General features: G+C 46.0%; 1 protein-coding gene across 1 annotated transcript; it reads right to left on the bottom strand.

Annotated features, from left to right (window-relative positions):
* Positions 1-3894: 3894 nt before the first annotated feature.
* ical1 (islet cell autoantigen 1-like) lies at positions 3895-19484 on the bottom strand. Its single transcript, XM_056301150.1, has 14 exons — positions 19377-19484; positions 17966-17998; positions 17392-17566; positions 10607-10679; positions 10345-10468; positions 9835-10033; positions 8851-8976; positions 8400-8498; positions 7545-7630; positions 6941-6990; positions 6268-6477; positions 5519-5866; positions 4988-5086; positions 3895-4711 (listed from the first exon to the last, which is right to left on the bottom strand). The coding sequence occupies exons 2-14, from the start codon at positions 17974-17976 to the stop codon at positions 4596-4598; spliced, it is 1716 nt and encodes a 571-aa protein (XP_056157125.1). The 5' UTR covers positions 17977-17998; positions 19377-19484; the 3' UTR covers positions 3895-4595.
* Positions 19485-19524: the final 40 nt, after the last annotated feature.

Here is a 19524-nt window from a genome sequence, read left to right as displayed (position 1 = left end):
GAGCAGTGTGAAACACAACCCAGTACAAAGAGAGGGGTTTTACCTTATTAAATGAAAGCAAACTCACACAAATAGCACAGGATTAGATTCTTTTTTTTTTGTACCAACTGTACTGAGTCAAATGACAGCTGCAAAGATGTGAGCGTGTTTTGCCTTGCACCTACTGCCAGATGGGTGGAGTGTCCTGCATCACAGCAAATTAGACATTGCCATCATCGCTGGTCAAAACTGACTGTCAAACGCAGCCTGTTAGTGAGCCTTTCTGGCATCTCTTTCTGTGTTTAAGTGGCACCTTCAATCCATATGGCACATAGATGGAGGTCAAACAAACCATGCAGACTATGTGTAAATACTAGTTGGCTCAGATACCAGATATGGTTGTACCAGCCAGAATAGGAACCTGCATTTCAGAGTTGCTCTCAGCAAATGGTCCTGTAGAGAGGAAGTTTTGTCACCATGCATCACACGAGGTCAGTGGACATTGTCCCACCTCTCTTTGCTGATCGATGAGGTGGGACTGATCAGTGTCGTTTCCGAGGCTTCCAGCAATCTCTGTGCTCCAGCCGCCCTGCTGTATTATGTGTCATTACTACTTGACTGTGCCTGCTACGGTGGAATAGGAATGTACCGAGTTTGTAAATATGGAGGCACATTGTGTGTTTGTATCATCAGCTGACAAAGATATGTACTCAAATGAGTCCGAAAATGTACCATATAACCCTCCTCTCAGAGAACTGTGAATTACTCTATGTCTCACTGTTGTGAATAATAATTTATTTCATATTTATTGGGCTTCTTTGGGGGGGGGGGCGGGAGTGTAATTGGGTCTTCAAATAATTTGTACCTAACATTGAAATAGGTTCCATTTTCCATCTCAGGTTGTAGTGAATAGAGTACGGTTACCAAAATGTACCGACTTGTCAAGGAACAAGTATTAAGTCTATATACCAGAGAGCAAACCGACAGCTGCTATCGTTGTAGCCTCAAAATGGGAAATGCTATTCTTATTCTTATTATTATTATTAAGGATTACGAACTTGTAGCAGAGTAATAAGGAGAAGTATAAATGTATGTAGTTACCTGAATTGGACATTTACCAGGTAGACTTAGCTGCATTTATTATCTTAATGTCTGTTGTAATGTGACAGCCCCTCTCAAGTAGTGAAGAAATCCAAATTATCCACCATTTGGAAAACACATGTACATTTGTTTGTTTGTTTTTTTTGCAAAATGACAAGTGGCATAAAAGTAAATTATATATTGAAGGCCTGAAGTTAATCAACTGTCAGTTTTTCTGCTTTTGGGAATTGTTGGTGTTTTCACATTTACTCACTGATGCTTTTGAGACTGACAAACGCATTTTTGGTCCCAATGTCTTTTTTCAAAAAGGCGTTACAGCGTCACAGAACGACTCCGCTGAAATATTTTTGGAGAGAAAAAAAAAGACTCTTGACCATTTGTTTGCTTGTCCAGTTTATTGGGAACCAAACTGCCAAGTTTTCATCCTTTGACATGAACTCCCTTGAGTGAAATAAAAGGCATAGTTGAATTAAGTGAAGCATTTGTGATTCACTTGAGAAATACATTCCTTTTCACTGCATGTAATCGACGTTGACATAAAACAGAGATGGTTGGTTGGCTTTCTTGCCAGCGGAGAGCATCGGGTACAATTTCTTAACGTTTTCCCTTTCAGAGACTCAAAATAAATAGATTCTGACGTCAACACCCGTGACGTCATCAGCCGGTGAGGATGGTTTCAGGCTCCCGAAGCCATGTCACAACAACAAACGTGATTAAACAGTAAGCAATTAGTAGTAGTAGTAGTTAGATAATGATATGACACCTGTATGCAGCGCTGTTTTACAGTGTTTTCCCACACTACCTGTCTCAAGCCATCTTATCTCGGCGTGTCATTGCACAACACTCCTGTAGTCCTGCCTAAAAGAGCACAAACATTCACATGAACCTCGATGAGCTGCGAAACTCGCATGATAAAGCTAGAATATGAAAACAGTAGTGTTCTGTGTGAGGTCTGCTCACAAGGTAGTATCCGGAACATTTTGGTTTACTCATGTCCAGCAGCATAATTGTCACGGGTTTAGTCATAACCATAACTTGGGTGCCTCCCGCCCCATTATCTGCAGTAATGTGCTGTTCACACACAAGTCCTTCAGTTGATGTGAGCTCTGACACACGTGTCAAACCCAGCCGTCTGTAGGATAAAGCAGCATAAGACATTCTCGTCGAGGAAACATTATGGGATTCATATCTGGGTCTCTGATTTCCAAATATTTATGAGAGGAAAAAACGCCCCCCCAAAGTTTAATAAAGTGTGCCCCCAATAATTTAATACAACACACCAGAGAATGAGGGGTTGCTCATCTTAATGGGAACAAAAGTAATGCTATAGGTGGTTGTGAGCTAAGTCCTCTCTCAGTATTGGGTATATATAACATTGTTTTTTATACAAGAAAATTCTTTACAGTAGTATGCACACATAAAAAAAAGGAAAACATAGATGAGAGTAACAGCATCCCTACAGACACAACTGTCCATGTCTGTGAGTGGGAAGCCAGATGTGGGTATGTGTCCTGGTCGCTGCACTAGCACCTCCTCTGGTCGGTCAGGGCGCCTGTTTGGGGGGGGGGGATAGCGTGATCCTCCCACGCGCTACATCCCCCTGGCGAAACTCCTCGCTGTGAGGTGAAAAGAAGCGGCTGGCGACTCCACATGTATCGGAGGAGGCATGTGGTAGTCTGCAGCCCTCCCCAATTCGGCAGAGGGGGTGGAGCAGCGACCAGGACGACTCTGAAGAGTGGGGTAATTGGACGGGTACAATTGGGGAGAAAAATCCCCCCCAAAAAAAACAAAACCCCCATCTTCAACCAATTAGACTGAATGAATTAATCTTGATCACAACCTGCTCATCAGATTTCACATCCTGTGTCATGCTGATGTAATTTTACAAAAGCTCACCCAGTCAGGTGAGGCACAATCCCTGCCTGATGAGAGATTTTGCTAAATTCTCATCAGTCCAGACAGCCAGTGACCAAGTCAGTGGCCAAGGAAAAGTAACGCCGCGTCAATACATTTCTCATCCTGAAACCTGCCATGCTCACAACTCCAACATCCGTCAACACATTCTGCAAAAAATACACCAGCACCTCTCCTCGAACTCAAAAATAAAGATTAACAAGAGCTTTCTATAGTTATTTCAGTTGTATACTCCCTGTGTAAAGCACAACAAAAATAGACCCTTTAACATTTTAGCAAACAGTGATATTGATACAGATTTGCAAACAGTGATATTAATATAGTCAGGTTTACAAAACAGTGATGTTGAAGAGAATCAGTTATTCAGATGCAGCTTACGTCTCATTGTTTGCATCACAGACACAGAGTATGATAATCTAAAATCACAAAGGAAGGGAAAGGAGGTGGAAATTTTCCTTGGCCTCAGATTTCTACTGTGACAAAAGAGTCGTTAGGATGGAAACGACTTCTGAAAAACCAGGCTGTTTCTCTAACTTCCAAGGTAGACGCAGAAAACGGAGGAAGGTGTTGTCACCCTAAGAGCCAGAAAACACGTCACCTCATATGACATGATGACAACCCCCGTTGTAAACCCTGGTTCAAGCTCTCATAGCATCGCCTTATCTTCCCACAAAGACGATGGAAATTATCATCGCGTGTCAATAGAGGGTTATGTGGATAGGTCTACGTCTGGGGGGGGGGGCCTTTAATACCCCGCCAACACCACAGTAAGTTTCAGCATATGCAAACCTGTGCCCTAACTAATGCCCTCCATTCACAGGAGATAATCAGGGTGTGTGTGTGAGTGTGTATATATATATATATATATATATATATATATATATATATATATATAATAAAAAAACCAACACAAAGCAACTAGGATATTTTTAAATCGATTCCTTCATCATACCAGGTTTCCCTTCCAACGTGTACACACAGTCAGACACCGCAAACAGACATACTCCCACACAACGCAGACACGAGTAATATGCAGAGACACCTAATGCACAAGCCACACGCCAAACACACTTTATATCTGATGGTAGTATTTTCTAACAGTAAGGGACACAACACCCCATGGGGCTGCATGGGTGCATATGCAAACACCACCCAGCAGCTCGACCTTTCGTGTCGACGGTCGTTTTGTCGTGCTTCACAGAGCCCCTCTGAGCCACGAGGGATGAGGGTTCAACACTCTCGCTCAGTTTTTCACATCTTTTTCCAGTGTTGACATTTCCACATCAGGTGGCTCAAAAACATCGGTGTGTGTGGATGCGTGTGTGTGTGTTTCAGTGTATACGGGTGTGGATATAAACAGATGTTCCAGTGCTAGTGTGTACTGTGTTCTCCATCAGTGTGTTTGTGTGTGTGATGAATAAGGAGGATATGTGCACATCATCCCGGACAGCGTAACTGCAGGTGTGTGAGTACAAGTTAATCAATTTGTCTTCATTTACTTTGGGAGGGTGGGGAAAAATATCTTAAACAGAGCCTTTTTCCCCTCTGTTCACACAATAAAGAAAAGATACACACTGAGGTGTGAACACAGATACAAGGCTTCAGGCGTTGAGCAGCTCATCCTCGGAGCGTCCAATGGCGTCGGGGTTGGAGAGGGGGTCCAGGTCTGCAAACAGGTTGAACCAGGCAGACATGTCCTTGGACCCGCCTGTAGCAGCTACAAAGAGGCATGGCAGGTAAGATTCAGTATTCATACAGTCCCCTCACCAGACTTGCTCTGCTGCTAAGGTTCGCTGGTAACCAAACAATTGGTAACCAAAATTAGGAAAGCAGCACCCATTATCACGGCTATAGCTGGGTGTAGGTTTATTAAACGACAGAAAAAGAGAACGTAAAAGTTTTGGGGAGGAGAATATGACTTTAAACTTTAGCACTTAGCCAGGAAGCAATATGCAACAAGTGGCGGTAAAGGTAGTAGTAGAACATGTCTTACCATTGGCTGTTGAACCTTGAACCCTCTGAGCTGATTGGGTTTGGCTAGGGGGAGGGGGCTGCAAGGGTGGGGCTTGAAACATGGGTGGGGTGGACCAGCCTGAGACAGAGTTGGGAGGCAAATACATTAACAATACAAAACAAATACACTGATGAGCCAAAACATTGACTACTATTAGCTAGCCATTATGATGGCCAGCATTAAAATTGAGAAAATTATAATCATGAGTCATCTTAAATGTCCTCATAATGTCATCAAGTTCATCTCTTTTTGAAATGTGACCAAACATTTTAGGTATTTTTTTTGTTTTTGTTTCTAAATGGAGGAAGTTTTGAATGAAACTGTTACTATCCATTTCCATTCCATTTTCCGAACCGCTTATCCTACTCTCAGGGTCGTGGGGATGCTGGAGCCTGATCAACCAAATCATTGCTTGGCTTTCTATCACTGGTACTTGTACAGCAAAGGCATATTTTCAGAACATGGTGCTGCAGTAAGATCCTCTCACTATCAGAGGGCAGTGTGACTGACCTGTGGAGCTGAGACTATGATCCAGCAGCTGAGAGGGCAGGAAGCCTGTCGGGCTGGGAGGCCGGGAGGGCAGCCGGGCTGTGGTGGCAGGAGCACTGCTGGGAGGCGCCCCGATGGTTGCAGGACAGTTGCTGAGGTTGGAGTTAGGAGAGTCAAACAGCCCAAAAGCGTCCTGCCATTCCTTGCTGAAATCATCGCCACCACCAGGGCCCGGGCTCAGGAGGTCTTTGAGGAAAGCAAAGTCGCCCCTCTCTCTATCCTCGTCTTGCTCCATCTGGCTCAGCCCTGTTCCAGCAGTGATGATGGAGGACTGACAGTATGAATGACCACCAGACAACAGGTCCCCACCTACATGAGAGAGAGAGAGAGAGAGAGAGAGAGAGAGAGAGAGAGAGAGAGAGTTCAGACATGCATTAAGTCAGAACACCTGTTGGATAGACAGACTGATCAAACCAAGAGAAAACCTCTGATAGAGAGAACATATTTGAAACCCTGAGAGGTGACGCAGTTGGCGAAACTGCTCTTCACATGAGAGGAGAGAAGTGCACTTAACAGGAACAAGAACTGAAGCACCAGGTGGTCAAACAGCCCACAGGAGAAGCAGAGAATTAAAAAGCTGAGCTGACTGAGGGAGGATGTGTTTTGGTCAAATCCAAGCAGAAGTCTGGAAGGCAGATGTAGAGCCGGTGTGTTAGAAAGAAGGGAGAGACGGCGGGCGCTCGGAAGAGCAGAAACCATGATGTCTTTACCGGGACCAGGCAGCCGAGGGAGGCTGGACTGGAAGCCTCCTAAGTCCCAGGGCTCGGCTGGGTGCAGGGCCTGGGTAGGAGGCTGGGGCTGGAAGGGGAGGTTTGCAGGGGCTTGGAGCTGGACCGGGGGCTGGGGCAGGTCACTGGCCATGAGCATGGGGTCATCGTCGAGGCACGCTGAGCTGAACGGTCTTCTAAAATCACTCAGGGCTGGGATACATGTTGAGTTTGGGAAAAGATGTCAACATCGCGTCGTACTAGCTTCACAGATCTTACTACTGATATGCTTCCAACTTGTCATAAACATATACAGAATCTGAATGTGCACATCTGAATTATTTTGCCCAAATATATGCGACTGAAGACTGAAAATGCATACAAATATGGGAGAATATACTCTCTAGATGTGCTCCAGACCAGTAGTTTTCAATCTGGTCTGGACTAAAAACAACTACTGTAGACAGCCCCCCCCCCCCACACACACACACACACACACACACACCGAGGTTGAGAGTTGCTTGCTGGAAGTTGTCAGTTTGCCTCTTTCTGTGCTCATCCCAAACAATGCAAGATCCTTGCACTCATTTCAGTCATGGGTCACTAATAATGCTGCGGTGTTTAGAACACCAAGGACGTTCATTCAAAGTTTCAGCCAACAGGGGGTAGTACATACCAGAGTCAGAGGCGCCTTCAATTGGCTTGTCGTCATCCAACGCCACCAGACTAGGAGGGTGGGCGAGAGGAGGGGAGAGACGAGATTAAAGTGAGAAAGGAATTTATGGAATTGCTAAAATGTGGTTTTGGCTCCTTTTGATAATGTGTGAGCCTAAGTCAGAATTGTTCAGAATCCTCTTACCCCAAAACCTGAGTCTAAACCGAGGGCTACTCTCTACAGACTAGAACTACCCAACAGGCCAGCAGTGATCACACGTACACAAAACATCCCGTGCACACACTTAAACGTAGACATGACACTGGCCTCATGCTGGATGAAGACGTAGCTGAGATGGTTGAATGCAGTATGAGACAGATGATAGGACAAGACATGAGCGAAAACGCGGAGATGGCAAATGAACTACATAGTGTGTTCATGTGTGTGTGTCAGGGAAGGCCCTAGTTATTTTGATAAATTCAACATGGAGACAAACTGGAATTTATCTGCTCAAGCTACAGCTTTCTATCTAAATGTAAATAGAATGGTCATGATGGATTCAATTTTAAAACTGACAAAACTGAACGTTAATTTTGTGTGTGTGTGCATGTGCATGTCCTCTCACTCATCTGTGTTGCTCTGTAGAACCTTTTCCTTCTTGTCTTCTTGTTTCTGACTCTCTGTTTCCTGTTCCAGGGGGTCCCTGAGGTCCTAAGAGAGATAGACTCACATCAGATCAGATGTTATCATTCTGGTAAGATGAATATCTAATCTCACCAGCCCCTGGTGGCACACGTCCATACAACCCTAATATTTATACACTGGGGAAATGTGTTATTGGGACTATGTTGTCCACAAAGCAGGACTTTTGATAACAACTCACAACTCTGCTAGACATAAACAAGGGCTGACGTTGGCCTTTAAGTCCATCCCATCCGTTAGCTGCTTATCCCAATCAGGGTCGCGGGATGCTGGAGCCTATCCCAGCAGTCAATGGGCTGCAGACAGGGAGACACCCTGGACAGGCTGCCAGACCATCACAGGGCCCACACACACATCTAGGGACAATTTAGTACGGCCAATTCACCTGACCTACATGTCTCTGGACTGTTGGAGGAAACCGGAGCGCCTGGAGGAAACCCACGCAGACACGGGGAGAACATGCAAACCCCACACAGAGGACGACCTGGGATGACCCCCAAAGTTGGACAACCCCGGGGTTTGAACCCAGGACCATTTTGCTGTGAGGCAACCGCGCTAACCACTTTGCCACCGTGCCGCCTTGGCACTTAAGTGCTTTTTTAAAAAATCTCTTTAGCTCAACAGCATAAACCAAGACTGAGCTTGACAAAATCTGCATTTTACAGCTTGGACGTCCACTCCATCCTTTCAAGTAAACTCAGACGACTATTTAAATGTATAAAATTATCCCTCTTAATTAAACATGCTACACTATTTTACATGAGCATGTGTGCACTACCTTGAGTGTGGTGAACTGATAGGGCACGTGGCCTTGGAAGGCCTCGTGGATCCTTGACATGCTATGAGCCGTCTTCTCCCAGAACTGCAGCAGGGTTGTCTGGAAGAGTAAAGGAGAGAGGTGAAGGACAGAGAAAAAAAGAAGCGAAAAAAGTCAGACAGACAGACACTACATTGTCCCAAAAAGAAACTGAAATATTACATTATCCTTATACTGAGATACCAATATGAGTCTGGATCTTAGACCTGAACCATACACAAAAAAGTTTTGTCACAAACGCTGTTTTTCCACATTTAAAAAGGAAAAATTATGTCTTGAAATTCAAGATGATCGTACTGTCTAAAAAATTTTCCAAAAAAAAATCAAATCATATGACATGTTATCGATAATGCATGCCTAGGCTTTTCCACAGCCCGAGAGTGCCTGTACACACAGACGTCCAGACACACACCTGATATGTGCAGAGGGAATGGGAGAGCATGTTACAGCGGCTAGCTCCGAGCATGTCCACCTTCTGACACACATCGTTCTTCAGCTTCTCAAACTGGCTCTTCGTCCCTCTCACCTGAGCTTGAACCTGAAGATAAGGAAAAGGTAAGACGCGCACACTCACACACACACACACACACACACGGAACATCAAGATCTCCTATTGACATGCTTTTGCTATTCAGGATTAGCAGCGCAGCCAGTCACTGCCACTCTGCAGTATTTGGGGGTAAAGCAAAGCTCCATAAATAATATAATGATGGAAAATATTGATACGTCACTGTTCAGTATCATGCACCCCCACACGTTGCTGATATTCCAATCATAGGAAACTTCGAATCCGAAGCAGCAGAGGATTTTTTTTGGGGGGGGGGTGTTTTCCCCCTTTTTCTCCCCAACTGTACTTGGCCAATTGCCCTATTTTTCGAGCCGTCCTGGTCGCTGCTCCACCCCCTCTGCCGATCCGGGGAGGGCTACAGACTACCACATGCCTCCTCCGATACATGTGGAGTTGCCGGCCGCTTCTTTTCACCTGACAGTGAGGAGTTTCACCAGGGGGATGTAACGCATGGGAGGATCACGCTATTCCTCCCAGTTCCCCCCAAACAGGCCAACCAGAGGAGGTGCTAGTGCAGCGACCAGGACACATACTCACATCCGGCTTCCCACCTGCAGACACGGCCAATTGTGTCTGTAGGGACGCCCGACCAAGCCGGAGGTAACACGGGGATTTGAGCTGGCGATCCCCATGTTGGTATGCAACGGAATACACCGCCACGCTACCCGGATGCCCCACGCAGCAGAGATTTTTATTGATTTTCACAGGTAGTGAACTCAAGTTTCTTATCTGTGCTGATTTTCCCCAGTTACAGGCTCTTACGCAGAGCTGTGATTGTAACTCCGTTTAGGAGCACACACAGACACGTGACAGGACCCCCTCCCCGACCTTGCGGAACTTCTCCAGCTGTTTGTACGTGTCCGGGTCCAGTTCCTGGGAGACGTCCTTCATCCAGAGCAGGGCTCCCCGGTACTCGGTGCGAGCCTTCTCCATGCGCCCCACCGTCAGGAGCGTGTCAGCGATGGCACGCCGCCGAAACGTCTCCACCTCCTGCTGCATGCGGTGCAGCGGCTGGCACAGCGCTAGCCTGCAGACGGAGGGGAAAAAAGTGTGCATACGGATGTGCGCCGGCCACGGGTTGCCTCTTTCAAACTAACCTGCTATTTCAGCCTAGTTAAGAAAAAATCTCAAAGCTGAAAATCATGTTGGGAGGTCTAGCAAGGGAAACAATATATTTTTTAATTACAAATCTGCTTTATATGTATGAATTTGGGTTCATTTGGAAAACTGTGTACATTCAGTAACAATTACAGCACGTAATCACTGATTACCCTGTTTGACAGTGCTGCTTTGTGTACGTCTGAAAAGCATAATATATTTGATGAAGGCTTGGCTGACCTCTGCTTAGCGGAGGTACACAGGGCCTTGCTGGTGGCTTCCATCATGTTGCAGGCCTTGGTTCGGTCCCGTTCGGCCTGGAAACGCAGGAACAGGCCCAGCTCGTTCTCCTCTTGGGACAGGTCTGGACAACAGAGGTCAAAGGTTTGGATCTTGATTTGCGCACACAGACACACACACACTTTCTTATTCGTAATGGGTGAGTTCTGGTGGAGGGTGAGACCTCCATGGTCAGTGTGAAGCAGGGGAGAAATGAACTCACGTGTGATCCTCTGCTGGTACCTTTCAATCACCTTCAGTAGCTCCGTGCACGTGGACTGGACTGAACGGAAGAACTGGAGGGACACAGACAGTCAGTGGCCACACAACAGAAAATCTCTCTCTCTCTCTAAAACAGAGTTTGACTGCAAAATAAGATATTGTGGCGGACACTAGGGGCTATGCCTCTCACCCAGTAGGGCTGTGAGCCGGAGGCGTGGTTTACGTTCCTGGGCTCTCTGGTGCAAGGTTGTTCCTGTTTCAGTTTGGTTTTGGAGCTGAGGAATAAAATTCAAACTCGCCTTCATCTCCTGTGTTTTCCTCATCCTGCCACAATATCCTTAATTTGAGACAAAACTCATACCTTCATCTTTAAATGATTTTTGGAAGGAAATGAAGCATATTAATATTTACGACATAACCCTCAACTTTTTTGGGGGAATTTCCCCCCCTCCCTTTTCTCCCTAATTCCATCTGGTCAATTACCCCCCAATTACCTCAAGCCATCCTGGTTGCGGTTCCGACCCCTCTGCCGATCCGGGGAGGGCTGCAGACTACCACATGCCCCCTCCAATACCTGTGGAGTTGCCAGACGCTTCTTTTCACCTGACAGTGAGGAGTTTCACCAGGGGGTAGGGTGCGTTGGAGGATCACGCTATTCCCCCCAGTTCCCCCTCCCTCCTGAACAGGCGCCCTGACCAACCAGAGGAGGCACTAGTGCAGCGACTAGGACATTCCATTGTCATCATGAAGGTGATTTTATAATCAAGAGCGATTTAAAGTGAGCACAAAAGAGAACTTTTCTTCAGTCGTCTCTACCAATGGGCAGACAAAGCAAGCCTCAGAGGGTCACCCAAAGAAGCCCTGTGACCACAGACTTATTATGTAGTTATTATGTAGAGAGGGGGGGAGAAATGTCATTTTCATCTCATTTTCATTAAATTTTGGCTTCAAGAAAGACATGGAGGCTTGGAACAATAGTAAGCACTTTGCAAAGGACACTTTCTGCAGTGTACCGCTTGTCCGGATGCCTCGGCACTGGCAGTGCTCCATGTTGTGAATCAGTGAACAAGCAAACTTCTTTTTCTCGTCTGTCTGTCAAACACAACCCCCTTGTCCTCCCATCTGGCACAAATGAACACTAACTGACTAATTAGTGGGGAAGAGACAAACATCAGTCCATCTGCATCACCCCCATCCTAACACAGACACAGACACACACACACACACCTCCCCTCTCCCCTGTGGTCATGGCAACACAGAATCTGATCTGAGGCCATGCTGGTGCTTCTGGGAACATAGACTGATGGGAGGGTCAGGTCAACATTGGACCCGTGTGTGTGTGTGTGTGTGTGTGTGTGTTAAGCCAAGGCAATGCGAACAATTTGTTCATCCCAGTTACTGTCTGTCTTCAGATACAGTGCACCACCAGGTGATGACAATATAATTATTTCTGTAGAATCAAATGACTCTGAAATGCCGCTTGTGCAGCTAACTGCACTGAAGATGTGTTGTTATAAAATGCTGATAGGACAGACAGCTGAGGGAGACAGATCTGTGCTCAAACAGGAGAGAGTACAGCAGTTGGGTTGCTAGGATCACGTCAAGACTTGTTTATAATGATTTGGCATCTAGCAGAATACCATCTTAGCCGTAATGATGCACCTTTGCTTGGGATATGCATGGATGAGGCTTCCACATCTGCTCCAACAGTGTTTCTCCCTCCGAGGCCCCGTGAGTCTAGCCTGGATGTGGTTTAGACATTAGTTTGGAGGCAGGTAGAATTAGAATGGGCTCATCTGGACAACGATAAACATGTAATAAAGGAATTTACCTCTGTCTGTTTCTGTGTGTGTTTGAGCAGGGAGAGAAAGGGAAGCCTGGATGTGCTACCATGCTAACACACTTGTCCGTAGTGTACCACAAGTGGACTACTGACTCGGCTTTGAAAGGACTAGTGAGATGAATTAAAACTGTGTACTTGGGCCGGGTGACGTAGCAGTCTATTCCGTTGCCTACCTACATGAGGATCGCCGGTTCGAATCCCCGTGTTACCTCCGGCTTGGTTGGGTGTCCCTACAGACACAATTGGCTGTGTCTGTGAGTGGGAAGCCAGATGTGGGTATGTGTCCTGGTCGCTGCAGTAGCGCCTCGTTTGGTTGGTCGGGGCGCCTGTTCAGGGGGGAGGGGGAACTGGGGGGAATAGCGTGATCCTCCCACGCGCTACGTCCCCCTGGCAAAACTCCTCACTGTCAGGTGAAAAGAAGCGGCTGGCGACTCCACATGTATCGGAAGAGGCATGTGGTAGTCTGCAGCCCTCCCCAGATCAGCAGAGGGGGTGGAGCAGCGACCGGGACGGCTCGGAGGAGTGGGGTAATTGGCCAAGTACAATTGGGTAGGGAAAAAGTGGGGGGGCTGTGCACTTGGTTGCTCTGCGTCTGTCTTTCCACCTGGAGTGTCATGGTGTGCTAACCAGCCTTATCTTCAACCCTAATGGCTTATCTGCAAGCGCCCATCCCTGGATGAAATACACTTTGCTGATGACGTCATCACTTAAGCCTAGATGGGGAGATAACCACCCGCCTGGTAAATTTGTCCATTCTGTTGGCCTTTGGCAGGTGACAAACCACTGTTAAGATGGGGTTTTTTTTCTACATCAACCTGCTGGGTGAAATGGGGAGAAAAGTGGAAGAGGGATATTCACTTAGCTACTGTCACCAGTGGAGAGAAAGTCAGTACGCTACCCTGCCTCGGCACCTCTGTAAAGGAGACAAAACTGTTGACAGTGACGCTCTCCATCCTACTTTTCATTTTAAGAGAGGTTCTCCACCGTGTTGGGTGTTGCTTTTGAGGCAGAGCAGGAGGACTCACGCTTCCACCCTACAGTCGAAGTATTGAGGCGTAGAACAAGCGCTCGGTTACTGATTAACCACAGACTAAACACAAGCTGGCAGAACGGAATCACAATCTCTGAGACTGCTGCAACAACTCATTGTTGTTGTGTGCAAAGCAGTCTCTCTTGTCCCCCCCCCCCCACCCACTCGCTCTCTCACACACACACACACAGTCATCCTGACCCTGTGATTAGACTAGTTCTGTGCCAAACCCTGCCGTCTCCCAAAGCTCCTTCATCACCAATACAGATAGTGTCTGCAGACTGTTGTCTTTCTGGCAAGAGACCGATATGAGAACAGCGTGGCCCAAAGGCACTAATGAAAGGGAGGAAGGGAGGTGTTTGAAGGGAAGATGGTAACCCAACATCATGAAATCAATTCTGTGCCTTTTGGTGGATAGCGAGCTATCATTTGAAATTGGATTTGCACTAAAAGGTTGCCTTAGAGATTGGTGTCAACTTTGAAAATCGATCAAAACAAGTTGGGAGTGTGTGTTTGTGTGTGTGTGTTTGTGTAGCATAGACAGCTCACTGGATGCGCTGAACAAATAAAAAGAGAGATGACAGAGAGCTCCTAGTGATTCCATTATTTGTTTGGAAAGTGGAAAAGGGAGACGCGGCCCACGCAAGACTCCGAGCACAGAAAAGCAAAATCAAATCTGAAAATGAATGACGGTAGAGCTGCGATTAAAAATCCTAGCAAATCATGTTAGCGGTGGGGCCTCCCCTCAGGGAAGTGGGTCTGAATCTAATCTACCGCCAGGCTTTTGCGGTTTGCTCCCCCAGAGAGCGCTCCGATCCGTGAGAGTTCACAAGGGAGGCGAGGAAAGGTGAGACAAAGACCGAGCTGCTGCTGTTCCCACCTGCCAGACTAAAGATGTGGGGTTTTCTCAGAGGCAAAACTGAAGAAAGGCGAGAAAAAAAAAAAAAAGGTTTATCAAAAATGTGCAGAAACGCACCGTTTTCCACTGTGGAATCACAGGGGTGGAGGGTGTGAGGGGCCAGAACAGACTGAGAAGGTCTGAGCAGTATAAATCTGAACTGTTCTCTCTCTCCGCATCAGCTCGGGGGGCAGTAACAGTGCCTTTGAAGAGAGAACCTATAAATAATGTTTTTATGCATGCTCAATAGCGGCACGGTGGCGCAGTGGTTAGCGTGGTCGCCTCACAATAAGAAGGTCCTGTGTTCGAGCCCCGGGATAGTCTGACCTTGGGGGTTGTCCTCTGTGTGGAGTTTGCATGTTCTCCCCGTGTCTGTGTGGGTTTCTTCCGGGTGCTCCAGTTTCCTCCCACAGTCCAAAGAATGCAGGTCAGGTGAATCGGTGTGACAAAGTGGGTGAGAACACACCATTTGCCCCATCATCCATCTCAATTGTTACCAGGTGTTGGCTTTCCCTGCCACAGTGGTGCAGCCTAAACTCAGGTGCTGCTGATCAACTCCAAGGGAGCATTTAAGCAGTGGCTTTGGAGTTGTTAGGAGATAGGACCTCAGGGTGTAGATGTGTGCATGTGCTGTTAATTTAACTTCTATTATTATGAGTCGAGTTTTGTTCAGTTAAGTCAACTGTTAATTTTTTTTCCTTAGTACATACTTTTCGTTGTTTCACATGTGGCTACACCCTGTAAATAAATCACGCTGGTTGAATGGAAACAATTCTGAGTCTGCCTGCCACATTTTAGCCACTCAGGCTAGGCTCCCCCACAATCGGCCATACTAAATTGTCCATAGGTGTGAATGTGTCGGCCCTGTGATGGCCTGGCGGCCTGTCCAGGATGTCTCCCCGCCTGCCGCCTAATGACTGCTGGGATAGGCTCCAGCATCCCCGCGACCCTGAGAGCAAGATAACGTTTGTCATGAGGTTTGGATACTGGATGGCATGCTCAATAAACCAGGTAAGGAAATCACAGAAAGGGAACGGGGAGTCAAAGAGGCCATCTACGTGACGAGGGAACAACCATCCCTGAAACGGGGGGTGGGGGGGGGGACCCATAGCATACCCATGCTTCTGCCTAGAGCACATCTGTCGCCATCTTACAATGCTGTGACTCCAACTATTCCCAAATCCTCTGTGAATAGTACAGATGAGCATTGTAACTATCGCTAATTGTCATGTGCAATTTGCATATGAAATCGATCGTTGGTTTCGGTCATTATGCCACTGTATTGTTTATAAGGGTGGGGATACCTGCAGTCAGTTGAGACTGAAGAGGTCACTTAGATGAGTGATGAGATTTCTCTCAATAAACGTGTCCAGATGAACTGATTCAACTTTCTGTGAAACTATAGATAACATGCAAGGGAGGATGGGAAAAATGGAACTATATTGTGGATTAACGTTTTGGATGCATGCATAATGGTCTTATTATTATGAACTGATCCCTTTGTCTGCAAGTCAGGTCTTCATGTAATACACCTTGACAAGTTGATTAAAGGCTATTTTTGTCATTTCGGAGGACACTGTAAAAGACAAAGCCCATTTTAACTTTTTCCCTCTGGAAGATGCGGGGGTTGTGTTGCAGGAAATATTCCCCAGCAAAAAAGCGCCTACTATACATAAGCAGCTAAGTTGTGCTCTATGTCTTGAGTCCCAAGTCATATAATACACTATTAGCTGTTTCTATCAACATCTTATGAGCAAGTATATCCTATACGGACGCACAACACTGAGCACCATCCAGCTATATCTGGGGGCACAAACAATTTTGTATTCGAATTAAATTTCTGTGCACTGAATGTAATAATTCCTTACAACCTTCAGTGTCACATCGCTGGTAGGGATGGAGTCAGAAGTCCACCAGGGTTTGGTTGTCAACCACTGGACAGCAAAGAAACTACACTTGTCTTCTTTCATTGGCTTGCCTTTAACAGTTGTACAGTAAATCCAGCATATTTAAGTTCCAATGGGAACCAAGCGTGGAAAGGTCACAGCTCAAAAATGAAATTCGGGTGCAATATGACTTAAAAGGAAAACAATCACAATTTTCGATTCTCTCTGGAGAGAGAATGAGAGACAATGAACGCGGGCTAACAGAATGGGCTCTCTGATTCCAGAGCAAACAAAGGAACTCCAGTCTCCCCTCGGCGACTCTGAAACAGTAGCAGCCCCTCATCTCACAGGACTGAGCTGAGCGACAGACAAATGCCCGCTCAAACAGATGGTTCTCATTTCTGGTACAAATGGCAAACAGAAGCATTGACTAGGAGGTAGAGGACCATGCCGCACCCTCTCCCACTCTGTCCATACAGCCACACGTTGAGTGTGGTATAACGCTTTTGTGTGTCAATGGGAAGGCTACAGCTAAGGTGTACAAGTGAGGGTCACAAGCAAAAGAGGAGACCTTGATCCAATATTTTGTAGACTGAGAACATTTGATTGACAACCACCTCTTTGTTTATGCTATGTACATGTGTACAACTAGAAGTAATTTATCCAAACACGTTCATGTTAGGAGTACATTTGGCGTAAGCCCACTGTCAACATATCAAATGTTGATCTAAGAACATTGCTCAGTTTCAGAAATCAGGATGTGCCATAACATGTACTACCATCACAGTGCTCTGAAGGGATTCATTTTTCTTCCAGAGAGCACATTAAAGAAATTTAGGCACAGTCTTGCTAAGATCATGAACATCGTTAAAAATGTCTGTGCCACATGCGGCTCATGTGCTCCTTTTAACGTTTTCTCTAAAGCAGAACATTTTTTTACCTAAAAACATTTTTTTGAAATGTGCTGCTGAAATGAACAATTGATCTCTGCAAATCTCTGTAGTCTTACTATGCATTTCAATATCTGCAAGCCAAATTTCCCTTACAGTGAAAGTGAAGGAGAGACTGGAATTTAAACGTTGAATAAAGAATCATCTCCATTCCAGGGTGCATAACCATCCTCCCTCACCTCGAGCTTGGCATCCAGGTCGGCGTCTGAGGCCACCACATACTCGTCCTCCTTCTTGCCGGTGGCTTTGATGAACACCTGCTTGGTCTTCCAGAACTTCTTCTGCATGCGTGCCATCACCGAGCTGTCCTCACCGAGCAGAGCCCGGCCACTACTCAGAATGTCCCCTGCAAACCTGGACAAGGGCATGGATACATGAGTCTGGGACACTTGCTCAGATTAAATCAGGTATTTAGAAAGGTTTTTTTTTTTTTTAGAATAACAGAACAAACCCCATAAAGGAGAAATACTCAGGGTTCCCACTCCTTTTAGATAGTTATTTTCGAGGGCTTTTCAATGACTTGCTTCAATATGCATGATAACTTGCTCACTGAAGGTCAGATTATTTAGTATTAAAAAACAGAAAGCCTCACTACAACCAATCTCAGTGGGTAAAATTATGCAATCTCGGCTAATAATGACATTTAAAGTATATAATCTCAGCAGTAAAACTTCAATTATAACAACCTAGAGATGAAAGGTGTGCCCTATCATGTGTATCAGAGTATAGCAATGACAATGGTCTAATACATACCCGTCCATCATCTATAACAAGGTTTTGTCTGTGCTGGAAAAAAAAGAAAAAAAAAGTTATTGAAGCAGATGAAGAATACAATAGGACCAGTGGTTCTCAATCAGGTCCTCGGGTACCATCAGTACTGTTGGGTTTTCTATTCTGCTAAGTAGTTTGTCGCATTCACGCGTTGTTTCAGCTGTTCAAGCCTCCAATAAGGGAGGTTTTAGACCTGAAACAACAGGTGAATGTGAACTGCCTGGTTAGAATAGAAAACCGTCAGCACTGGTGATGCCCGAGGACCTGTTTGAGAACCACTGCACAAGGGTAAGTGGCTAAAGGGTCTGTAGAACCTGATAATGTAATAAATTCCCAATAATGTAATAACCCCGATAATGTAATAAAAATCTGCTCTTGAGTCCACCGAAAATGCAATAACACCTGATAATGTAATAACTTCCTGATAATGTAATAAAGTGCACGTCCCAATAATGTAATAAACTTTTTACCAATAGTGTAATAATGTGTTACATTAACGGGACGTTATTAGGGTTAGGGTTAGCTATGATATATAGTTTATTACATTATCGGGAAATGCACTTTATTACATTATCAGGAAGTTGTTACATTATCGGGTTTTATTGCATTTTCAACGGCCTCGAGTGCATTTTTTTATTACATTATCGGGGAAGTTATTACATTATCGGGGATTTATTACATTATCAGGGTCCTTAAAAGCGTGACTGGGAGAAAAATAAGGTTAAAACGTGCTGAAGCTAACTGGTTTGACTGGAGATCTAGCGAATGAGTGATGATGCTGGGTTATCTGGCATCTGTGCCATAGACTTGAATGACAAGAGGTGACAGCTGTTTCCTTTAGATGCGACGTGACCATAACCAGAAGTAAAGCGGAGGCTGATCAAGAGTAAAAACCTAAAAGCAGGTTAAAGTTGTATATATGTGTGGTTGTCGGAACAGATGCAAGACACCTGCACCTGCAAGGAGACTAAGCCACACACACACACACACACACGAAGAAGAAGAAGAAGAAGAAGAAGCCATCAACTAAAACGAGACGTGTCTGTCGCTAACAGCTGGCTGTCTGTCACCGCTTAGGGTGTTCAATAAGAAACAGCGTTAAGCTAGGCGGAGATAACAGCGTTAAGCTAGCCGGAGATAACAGCGTTAAGCTAGCCGGAGATGGAGATAACAGCGTCAAGCTAGCCGGAGATAACAGCGTCAAGCTAGCCGGAGGTAACAGCGTCAAGCTAGCCGGAGGTAACAGCGTTAAGTTAGCCGGAGATAACAGCGTTAAGTTAGCCGGCGTCTCCGGCGGGAAGTACGTGACGACGGCGGCGCCGGCACACCGGGGGAAAAGGTCCACTTTTGTAAGTTATTTCCCGAAGCGTCGGCACACATACCGGGTTTTTACCTTGTTTTCAACCCGAGGCCGAGTGGACCGGGCATCGATCCAGGACGGCTCGGCTAGCTCCTTTTCCCAGTCGTCGCCGTCTCCAGAGAAACAGGATATGCGAATTAGCCGCAGTACCCGCTCCCCGCCGCGCGGGGGCGCTGCTGCC

Source organism: Lampris incognitus, chromosome 21, assembly GCF_029633865.1.
Source record: "Lampris incognitus isolate fLamInc1 chromosome 21, fLamInc1.hap2, whole genome shotgun sequence".
Classification (NCBI taxonomy): domain Eukaryota; kingdom Metazoa; phylum Chordata; class Actinopteri; order Lampriformes; family Lampridae; genus Lampris; species Lampris incognitus.
The sequence above is the reverse complement of the archived record's forward strand: the minus strand, read 5'-3'. Positions and strand labels throughout refer to the sequence as shown.

Coding starts and splice junctions, on each gene's coding strand:
- ical1 (XM_056301150.1), bottom strand. Junction 5,867..6,267: donor CCCTCGGCTGCCTGGTCCCG/GTAAAGACATCA, acceptor TCTCTCATGTAG/GTGGGGACCTGTTGTCTGGT. Junction 5,087..5,518: donor TCATAGTCTCAGCTCCACAG/GTCAGTCACACT, acceptor ACTCTGTCTCAG/GCTGGTCCACCCCACCCATG.